Here is a 10,996-nt window from a genome sequence, read left to right on the forward strand (position 1 = left end):
GCTAGGCGAGACCCTTTTTCATACCTACTTGTTGAAAAACGTACATAAGAAATATAGTACCAGTTGGATTTGAGATGAAGTGAAGGAGTTAAGGAAATGTCTGGTTTGTTCCTGGTAATTTCTATGAAAAGATTGCAACTTTCAAAATTGACAAATTTTGCAACCCACTACCAGTGGTGGCTTGTCCCCTGACATAATTACTGGTAGCAGAAGAAAGAAAGTAAAAAAGCTACAGGTATTTTGTGAGCATCATTCTAGCAAGTTTCATCTTAGGTCATTCTGCTAACAAAATCAATACATTTCATGAATCAAAACTATCCCTCCAGATTACGTTACTCCTGTCTTGATTCTTTGTTAGAACAGTCTCCAAGTAGATGAGCATAAACCTTTGCCTGCGCTGCTCCCCATTCATGTCTCATTTGTCTCCTCCTCCTCCTCACATGTGGGAGTGGGCCCAAACTAGAATGCTTGGATTGTTTATGTAGTGGTGCTGATGAAGAGATATTCGGCAGACTTCAACACATTCCTACTAAGGGCTCTGTTCTTAGAAGCAGGGAGGAACGGCACTAATAAATACTTAACATCAGCAAAAGAGCAGCAGCTGGTCATTGTGACGGCCGAATGCATGACAGCAAGGTTCTTCCCCTTGTGATGTTCTGTTCACAAATCTCATATTTTAATAAACTCTGAGTCACTGACTTGACTGATTTGACCCATTAACTTTGAAGCAGATGAACAAAAAGCCTTCGAGTGAACTTCTGTACCGATTTTGATTTGATTTCCTTTCGTGCCAGACATTGACGAGTGTTCGCAGTCACCCGAGATCTGTCAGTTTGGAACCTGCTCCAACACGGAGGGAAGCTTCACCTGCTTATGCCCTGAGGGCTTCCAACTGTCTGCCTCGGGACGCAGATGTTTAGGTAAGTATGTGAGAGAAACAAGACTATGTTCAAACTATCTTACAGATGAGGTGCAAGCTGTATCTGTGTAGTTTTATCCTCATGTGCCAAGAAAGCACTCACTGTCCCTGCTGCTTTTTGCTCAGTCCAGACCGACCACCTTCCCATCTCCTCGTTCGTGCATGTGCATTTATGTACTGCGTGTGCGTGTTTAGCGCTTGGGTGGGGGAGCGCCGAGTCCACTGTTAGGGAGTTCCTTTGAAACACTCAAGCGATGACATCACCGGTTGTGAAGAGGTGGATTAAAGTTTGCATTTCGCCCCTCTCCCTTGCGTCAATCGTGCTTGACTGAAGGGTGGGGGCATGAAATAGAGCTGCAGGGTGGAGGGCGGGAAATGCGGGAAAGAAATGAGATCAAGGATAAATCCCGTCACACTTGTTTTGGGATTGTTTTTATAGTAAAGGATGATTGACATGCGATGAATGGAGAAGGCGACGGGGTGTCCAAGAAGTCACGATACATATATTTGATTTCAGGTATCATTCAGATAGATAGGCTTTGCAGTATTTGTAAGCATAAGATGTCAAATGCTAATAGAAATTTGTCCAAATGACCCCTGAAACAAAATAGAACAATATGGTGACCCCACCACTAATACACTAAACATTATGTTTTGGATCCCATCAGGAATATTTCATTGTTAGTATTTGCTATTGTTTGGTTTTCTTTTCCATGTGTCACTGACTTAAAAGACTGCTTTGCCCGTGTTTGCTATTTTGCTTAACATCTAAAAGCATTTTGACACAACATCTGTGCACAAGGCGTCACGTGTTCTGCGGAAATATCTGCAGATTGTTTTTGTGGAGCAAAGTAACTGGACCCGCAAAGTCGCTGTGTACACAGCACCAGGTGTTCATGTCCTCGCCAGGTGGACGCTCATGTGTGTGTGCGCGGTTTGTGGAGGTCAAGGCACTTATTTGCACAGTTGGGTGAAGAGCTAGCAGGAGTGTGTGACCATGTGCTTCTCATTACAAGTAAGAGCCAGGAAGAACAAGAGTCCTCACAATGTTCTTCATTTGCCAACCTCCCCGAGTTGAGTTATAGCTATTTAGCATAAAGCAGCAAAAGAAAAGGCTCCATTTTCTGCTCTGATAAAGCTTCAAACTTAGAACGCTACAAACCCCAATCTGGGAACTCACAGGAGCAGATGTGCGGAAGATGTGTTCTTCAGTAAGTGTTCAACAGAGTTCTCGTCAACATAATTTATCAGATTATTTTCGGGTTCAAGGATGATAATGAACGGGAAACCATTATTAAGAGTTTGGACCATTTCTTCGATGGCTTAGTGATTCAAAATGTATTTGCATCTCTCTGCCTTTATCCTTACCAACATGTAGTCCTCTGCTTTTATGCATTCGCCACAATGTTTCAGTGAAATCTATTTTGTAATTGATCAACATGTGAAAATCAACCCTCAGTAAATTGTCTTCAATTAAGTTTTGATAAACAATTGGAATCTTTTACAGTGAGGCTTTTGGAACACAAATATTTTTTTGATTGACAAAACAACTTAATCTCAAGGAAACACTCTATTAGTTTTTAACATACATGTAGTATGTATGTCTAGACTTAGAATGCTTTGGCCCATCATACTGTTTCAAATTGTGTTATCCAGTTGTCTCAATTTTTGTCTCTGTTTTCTGTTTCTTGTGTTTGCCAGATGTACGCATCAACTACTGCTATACACGGTTTGAAAATGGACAATGTCAGGTTCCAAAGCCGCAGAATATTACCAAGGAAGAATGCTGCTGCACCGGAATGCTGGGTCAAGGCTGGGGAGATCCCTGTGAAATCTGCCCTGGCGAGACCGAGGGTAGGTTTTCGTCATACATGGAAACAAAACAACACCAGAATGCTGATTCATACAAGATGTTTTTGGTATTAATGACTTTTGTGTATGATGTTCTAGAGGCATTTCCCCTTCTCTGTATAAATAAGGGATACCAACGCGGGATCGATGACGTTCAGAAAGGTATGAGTGTTTATCTAGCATGAATCGTTCTGCTCCGACCCATCATGTTAACTTTGCGTCTCTCTTAGATATCGATGAATGCATCCATAACCCCTGTGAAAACGGCCAGTGCATCAACACAGATGGCTCTTTCCGCTGTGAATGTCAAATGGGCTACCACCTCGACATCACCGCATTCAGATTTACTTGCGTAGGCAAGTGTCTCTCATCATCAATTGTTGCTGGCTTTCTTTGGTACGAGTGGCGATGAACATACATTCAATTCTCTTTGTCCATTCCAGACACTGATGAGTGCGAAATTGGTAACCCCTGCGGAAACGGCACGTGCACAAATGTGATCGGAGGCTTTGAGTGTGCATGTGAGGAAGGCTTTGAGCCTGGTCCCATGATGGACTGCGAAGGTGTGTGAAATGTACTCTGGTTGCATCTAATTTATCTGCACTCCTGTAACTTTTTCTCTCCTCTCTTGTAGACATCAACGAGTGTGCCCAGAATCCTCTGCTGTGTGCATTCCGCTGCAATAATGTAGTGGGCTCCTATGAGTGTAAATGTCCAACAGGATACGTGCTGCGTGAAGATAGGAGGATGTGTAAAGGTAGGAATCACAACTCAAGGACCAAACAGTCCTAGACGCAGCTCACACGTCATTTTGCATTAATACTGTATACTCGAGTAATATTAAACCCCTCGTGAAGTTACATAACATATTATTTCTCAAGCCTTCTTAAAGCCTGAGAAAATGTAACCGGACGAGTCACTGTTTACACCTTGATTGTCTCAGATGGCGTGGTGTCATAGCGACGGTTGTATTTGGAGAGAAGCGCCGAGACAGATGGAACCTCTCAGTGTCGATAGCGTCATTATTTATTTCCCAGTTCTAACCGGACCGCCGAGTCTCTTACTACTTGTCTATGTGCAACTCCATGCCTGCGTCATATTGAGCAGATTAATGGAGGCCAAAGTGGAAGGAAGTCTTTGCACATGTAGCAGCCAATAGATGAATTCCCTTACAGCAAACAGTGAAAATCCACAAATAATTAATAATTAATTAATGCGAATAGATGGTGGCAGAGCAGTCAATATGGAGAGAATCATAAAGCATCAACACAATAGATCTAGCATGTACTTAACCATAAACCTATGGTACATAAATGACATATTCATTAGTTAAATTATTCACCGCACACAAAGCACCTTCACGTGAGGCTCTTCCAGTATAAGCTAGCAGAGGCCTAAATAACACCAATTGATGTGACATCACAAATGCAAAAACCAAATGTGCACAAGGACTTTACACAAACAGTATTAATTAATAAATGTACCTTCTGGCATTTAAACACGATAATACATATTACAAAATACAGGTAACAACAAGGGAGAGAAGCAGAAACATCCAACAACAGTAGCGGAAATGTTTAAAACAGGCCAAAAAAAGTGAATATGCAATTTTTCTAACGCTGAACTGCAAAATATGGGTCGTTTCACTGCACTACCCTTTTTGTATTTCGTTGAGCTACTTTGTTTGACGATAAACGTGCGAATCACCATCATTGATGCACATCGAAAACTGTAGATATAGACTATCATATTTAGAGTAACACATAGTATGTTTGTTTTGCAGACCAGAATGAATGTGAAGATGGCCTGGATGATTGTGCTAGCAGAGGAATGACCTGCAAGAACCTTATCGGTAATTTTATGTGTATCTGCGCTCCTGGATACACGCGCCATCCGGGCGGAGATGGCTGCATCGGTAAGACTGTTAAAACATATTCCTCATTGTTCTATCTTTGCCATTTAATATTTTCTTCTTCTCTGATATGTCTGCTTCAGATCTAAACGAATGTACAGCCAAACCAGGCATCTGTAAGGACGGTCGTTGTGAGAACACAATAGGAAGCTATCGTTGCAAATGTGACCAGGGATTCACAGCAAACCCCACACAGACCGAATGTATCGGTAAGTATTTGCGCAATACCCACCTAACTTAGTTATATTTGTTAAATGTGGATGTTCACATCCCGAGTAGATTTTAGCCCCTTTGCAGCACTCTCCCATCTCGTTAATAACCTTGTGTTTGTAACTGTCAAGATAGAGGAAAGGAAATCATTCCACAGGCTTTGTCCAAAATCTAAATATATACTTCCGATTCAAAGCGATGCACTGAAGTCTGTGAGAAAGACTCCGGGCAAAGTGAAGCTCACTTGCTATCTGGCTTCTGACAGACATTAGCGATTGCGCGCGTGGGTTATCTCCTCACGTCTGCTGATGTCTGGGTGGCTTTGTCTGCTTCCCTTTAGCCACCTTTTTGTTTGCTCATGTGATGGTTTGTCTCGCTCTCACGTTTCCCTTCGCCTTGTCTCCCGACATTTAGATAACCGCGAGGGCTTCTGTTTCACTGAGGTTCTGACCACTCTGTGTCAGATGACATCCAGTAACAGAAACAAGGTGACCAAGTCGGAGTGTTGCTGTGATGGGGGCAGGGGCTGGGGTGACAACTGTGAGCTTTGTCCACTCCCTGGGACCACCCACTTCAAGAAAATGTGTCCTCTGGGACATGGATTCACCACGGATGGCAGAGGTATTCCGCAATTAAATATCCATCTACCGTATTTTCCGGACTTTAAGGCGAACCTAAAAACCTAAAATTTTCTCAAAAGCCGACAGTGCGCCTTATAGTCCGGTGCGCCTTATATATGGACCAAATTCCTAAATTTAAACTGGCCCGAAGCATTGTGTCATGAAATCAATCATAAGTGGCCCGCTGAAGACTATGAATCATGAATCAAAAAGACTATGGATCATTATTTTGTGATTACAAAGTAATTTGTTGCGTCTGAAGTTGAAATGAAAAAGATAAAATGGAGAATGATTTGATTTGGATTAAAAATCTGACATGATGCATTAATGGTGCGCCTTATATAAGGACAAAGTTTTAAAATGGGCCATTCATTGAAGGTGCGCCTTATAGTCCGAAAAATACGGTAATAAATCCAAGGCTGAAGAACAGCCGTTGAGTTGGAAAACGGCTACTTACGCTTATGAACGCTTTTGCTCAGATATTGACGAGTGTCGTGTGATGGGGAACTTATGCAAGCACGGCCAGTGCGTCAACACTCTAGGCTCGTACAACTGCGTCTGCAAACCCGGCTACACCACGGACATCACTGGCACTCAGTGCATGGGTAAGCCAACAGTTCACATCCATCGCTCTTCATTTTATGGACTCGTTTCCTGTCATGCCAGCTTCTTGTTCCCGTTCCCGCTACCTTGTAAAGGGCCAGAACCACACGGGTAGACGACTGCCCACACGCACATAAAAAATACGGCCCGAGTCTGTGGATCTCGACGTCTGCTCTCGTGGAATAGTGTATTTATGGAAAAGATCAAGCGATGTCTCACTGCCATGTTTCGTTGCAGATGTGGATGAGTGCATACAGGCACCAAAGCCTTGTAACTTCATTTGTAAGAACACAGAGGGTGGATATCTTTGTTCCTGCCCCCGTGGATACATCCTACAGGAAGATGGAAAGAGCTGCAGAGGTGACGCGCTCACTCAATTTTCAAACGCATAATTTTGGCTAGGACTGCCACTGCCTCCAAGTTCATTCGCAGTTCACTTGTAGGTCTCTGACTGTAGACGGACTGGAATTTGACTCAGACAAAGAGTAGCCCTCATACAGCAGTGTGTGCAATCATCTCACAATATAGTCTAACAACAATGATGTCATGTCTCCCGCTTCCTTTTCAGACTTGGATGAATGCTCGACAAAACAACACAACTGTCAATTCTTGTGTGTCAACACTATCGGCGCGTTCACTTGCAAATGTCCTCCTGGCTTTACCCAGCATCACACCGCCTGCATCGGTAAATAAACACAAGCAGAACACCGATTGACTTACCCGTCTAAATATTTTTCTCCTCAGAAGTGCTCTTGTCTCTGTGTATAATGAGCCGGATAAACATGTTAAGTCATGATGTGCTTGTGACTTCCTGTGTCCGGTGTTCTTCGCCAGTGTCACTTCTTGTGTCATCAAGCATGCTTTGTCATAGTCTTCAGTGAACTCTCTTTGAGCTCACTCTTATCTTATTAGAATTTTATCATTTGTAGTTTTGCAGCATAGCGAGTTTGTTATGGGACTTGGTAATGGATTCTCCTGACGACCATAAGCTTTTTTCCAGGCCATAAAGCAGCTCCCATGACCTCACATCCATCCAGAGGCAGGGAGCTCTCAGTCTCAAGTGCAGAATGAAATATCCCATGTCTTATGGCACATATGTTGTCGTGCGGGGGTGTTGTTTCAGTTGTTTATTTTGACAAAAAGATTAAAAGACATTTTTAGTTGGTTTGTACAGATCACATTAATAGTGATAGAAAAAAATCCAGATGTTGTGAACTCACAGCACATCAGCATCAGTGTATATCTATGACAAATTCTCACATATTTAACATTTAAGCCAAAGAAAGGTTGATGAAATTACTAAAATCCCAACAAGATAAAATAGGTGCTGCATTTGTGCTTCCGTCCACTTATGAGTAGAAATGCATGAGAAAAAAAAACTGTTCATTTGTAGGTAATGCTAGTGACTAAATATCGGTCTGAAATATTCTCCTCGATTCTGTCTTGTCCTATTTAGCCCTTCTCTCTTATTTTGTGTTAATGGGAACCATTCCTCCTTTGTGTGTGTTAGACAACAACGAATGCTCAACAGACCCGAATGTTTGTGGCGCCAATGGTGTTTGCCAGAACACTCCGGGGAGCTTCAATTGCGACTGCCAGCGAGGATTCTCATTAGACCCCAATGGACAGAGCTGTGAAGGTTTGAAAACAACTAGCAAGCATTGTTTCAGTCTTAGCTAATCAAAGGAAAAACGTTGACTGGTTGTCTTGTGTTTTTTTTTTTTTTTTTGCGTCCCAAAGACACTGACGAGTGTGACGGTAGTCACAGGTGTCAGCATGGCTGTCAGAACTTAGTGGGCGGGTACCGCTGCAGCTGTCCACAAGGTTACCTGCAGCACTACCAGTGGAACCAGTGTGTGGGTAAGCAAAACCACTGTGTTCTCTTGTGATTCTCCCCACTCCATCGCGGAAAAACAATAACATGTAATGTACTGATTTTTCAAGCTTGTCAATCTCTCAGTCAATGTACTATCAAAAATAAACACGCCATCTAGTGGCCGAAAGTGGAATCACACCAACAAAGTTGCGCCATAACTGAACCAGAAAATATCTGCAAAAAACGCTTATCATGCAATGGGAGGGGCTTTTACAGTACTTTCCCCATTGACTCAGGTGGTAAAAGATGGGCGTATTGTTTACTCGCGTTTTAAGAAGGTCTGTAAAATCATCTCCACGTAGTGCTGACATCCAACTTTTTCCCCACTATTGTTTGGGCCATTTAAGTGCACTGACCTTCTGCTTGTTTACTTCCCCTCAACTTCCTGTGACCCAGATGAGAACGAGTGTCAGAACAGTCATATCTGCGGGGGAGCATCGTGCCACAACACTCTGGGGAGCTTCCGCTGCCTCTGCCCTACCGGGTTTAACTACGAACAGACTTCCGGGGGCTGCTCAGACATCAACGAGTGCTCCAACACCCAGAACCCCTGCAAGTTTGGATGCTCCAACACAGACGGGGGCTACCTCTGCGGTTGTCCTACTGGCTACTACAGGGCCGGACAAGGGTACGCTAACAAGCGAAGGCTTGTGTTTGACTGCAGCCCGTTGTTGTGTATGGCAGCCTGATGGCTCTTGTTTTTGCTTCAGGCACTGTGTCACAGGGTTGGCTTTTGGTGGTGCTGACCAAAGTGCTGGTCAGGGAGAGGAGGACGATGAGAATTCCCTGTCTCCCGAGGCCTGCTACGAGTGCAAGATCAACGGCTATCCCAAGAAAGGGCGCCAACGACGTAGTACCAATTCAACACAGGGTGAACCCGGGGATGACATGCAGGTAATTTAGTCAGCCATAATTATAGATGGCTCTTTAGCCCTGTGATTTAGCTGCTTCACATTTTAGCAGTTTAAGGTTGCATCAAAGTGGTGCTTTGAGGTGCAATTGTATAACTATGGTTATAAATAAAACATAAAAATAGTAAACATCATTTGATGCTCACATAAACTTTAACACATAGTATTGCACTGGTGTGTGCTTGGCCATGGAGTTGGCAACCGCCAATCAGGCTGTATTTATACTTTTACCCTTTATTATGGCGTACAGGTGTCATCTAGTATCTCGCTGTCTTGTCTCAAAATTGTTATGTATAAACCCAACAATATGGATGTACAAGGTTAACTGTTTCTTTGCAGATGTCTGACAATGAGATGATCAGTCTGGCCAGTATGGACGTCGAGGACACGCTGCACCTCCACCTAAACATCAGTGACCTGAGCAACCGTGACCGCATTCTTGAATTCACTCCGGCTTTGTCCGCCCTCACCAACCATGTGCGCTACAGCATCGACTATGGAAACGAGGCAGGCTACTTCAAGATCAACCAGAGGGAGGGCGTAAGCTACCTGCATCTGAACAAGAAGAAGGGTCTCGCTCTGGGTGCGTACGACCTTCAGATCAGCAGCATCCCGCTGTACAGGAAGGAGGAGCTGACTGAGCTGGAGGACCGACATGATAAAGACTACCTCTCAGGGCAGCTGGGGGACATCCTGAAGATGAGGGTGCAGATCATCCTGCATTAAACAGGGCAAGACTGTGGAGGGCAGAAGTTGATGATCCACAAAAGGCTAAACATCTCCAACTCTGGGTCAGCGTTGTGGAGGTTGGGGGGTCGGTCACTTCAGCTTTCCCCAACAGGGAGATGGGCTTGCCACCAAAGAGACAAAGAGGAGGGGGATTGTGTGGGGGCGGGGGTGCAGCGTTGGTTTGCCAAAGACGATTCTACATATCATAAATACACTTTCTGTGGGGGGGGGGGGAAGCTGGCTTGAAAGCTAGTTGAAAAAAATGAACACATTGCGTTTACAACTTAATTGAAAATGTGTTTTACAATTATTGGTTTGCATGTTGTATGATGATATGTGGAATCGGTGCCACTTTGAACGGCGTTAAGGACAACCAGAAACTCTCTGGGTTGTGTTTTGTTTGTTTGTTAGTTTTTTTACGACTGTGCCCTAGTGGAAGAAAAGCATGTCCCATTAGTCTGGCATGAATTCATTTCCTCCCCTCAGGTAGGTGACTGAACAAACCCGTACACAGCACATTTCTGCCTTCAATGATGTGGAATCACGACAAGCTCAGTTAGGAGAGGAAAGGAAGCCACTAAGGACTATTGAGATGTAATCGCGTTTGGCTTGGACGGCTCCTACTGCGTATTTAAACAATACTTGGCCACCTTTTTCTATGGCCCATTCATATTTACTGGTGCTAGCAACACAACCGCATAGCTTTCAAAATGCACTGTACTACCATACAAAAGTCTGTTATCCCATCAGCCACTCCGATTTCATGTCTGCTATTTTCCCTAAGTCAACCGCTCTCCTCTATATTTCATGTAAATTGTGTTTATACTGTAATAATCGATGCCACTTTTAATCTATGTTGACTTTGTAAACTAGAGGAAGCCCCTGGAATACAGGAGTTTGTAATGGTGCTTATAATGACCAACTACTTCCTTTGTTAACTATACAATCACATATCTGCACACAGACATAACACATACAAACACCTTTGACATTAATGATGGCAAACCTGGACCTTCTTGATCATGCACTGAGGCCTTCATGGCCACACAATTCTCACGTACAATCAGTGCCGCATAACCACAGGCCAGCCTGACACCAGTCTCTTCTTGTTCACATCAGTGGGGGTTTAGTTGAACATTCACAATAAAAACATTCTTTTGGTGAAAATGTAATTGCTACTTGCCTCTTAATCACCTATTTTCTTTCATATATATATAATGTACTTTATTTCCAGGCAGTGGCGGTTGTTCTTTTTATGGGTAATTTGCGCCCCCTTGTGGAGTTGCCCGCTGCAGCGACCAGGAAAGATGCATGATGACCTACCGCCTCTCAGTAAGTGCACGTGAAACAGAATGAACGTGAAAC

At 43.6% G+C, this 10,996-nt stretch overlaps 1 protein-coding gene across 1 annotated transcript in view; it reads left to right on the forward strand.

Annotated features, from left to right (window-relative positions):
- The window catches only part of fbn1 (fibrillin 1), a 45,403-nt gene extending 34,604 nt beyond the window's left edge, over positions 1–10,799 (forward strand). Inside the window, exons 50-66 of the mRNA XM_037246723.1 lie at positions 795–920; positions 2,621–2,773; positions 2,870–2,932; positions 3,001–3,126; positions 3,214–3,333; positions 3,405–3,527; positions 4,554–4,685; positions 4,766–4,891; positions 5,307–5,513; positions 5,992–6,117; positions 6,353–6,475; positions 6,684–6,800; positions 7,626–7,754; positions 7,856–7,975; positions 8,388–8,619; positions 8,702–8,885; positions 9,242–10,799. Coding sequence (XP_037102618.1) covers positions 795–920; positions 2,621–2,773; positions 2,870–2,932; positions 3,001–3,126; positions 3,214–3,333; positions 3,405–3,527; positions 4,554–4,685; positions 4,766–4,891; positions 5,307–5,513; positions 5,992–6,117; positions 6,353–6,475; positions 6,684–6,800; positions 7,626–7,754; positions 7,856–7,975; positions 8,388–8,619; positions 8,702–8,885; positions 9,242–9,628 — 2,594 coding nt within the window. The 3' untranslated portion in view covers positions 9,629–10,799. The remainder of the gene's footprint in view (positions 1–794; positions 921–2,620; positions 2,774–2,869; positions 2,933–3,000; positions 3,127–3,213; positions 3,334–3,404; positions 3,528–4,553; positions 4,686–4,765; positions 4,892–5,306; positions 5,514–5,991; positions 6,118–6,352; positions 6,476–6,683; positions 6,801–7,625; positions 7,755–7,855; positions 7,976–8,387; positions 8,620–8,701; positions 8,886–9,241) is intronic.
- The last annotated feature ends 197 nt before the right edge of the window (positions 10,800–10,996 follow it).

Source organism: Syngnathus acus, chromosome 3 (assembly GCF_901709675.1).
Source record: "Syngnathus acus chromosome 3, fSynAcu1.2, whole genome shotgun sequence".
Classification (NCBI taxonomy): Eukaryota; Metazoa; Chordata; class Actinopteri; order Syngnathiformes; family Syngnathidae; genus Syngnathus; species Syngnathus acus.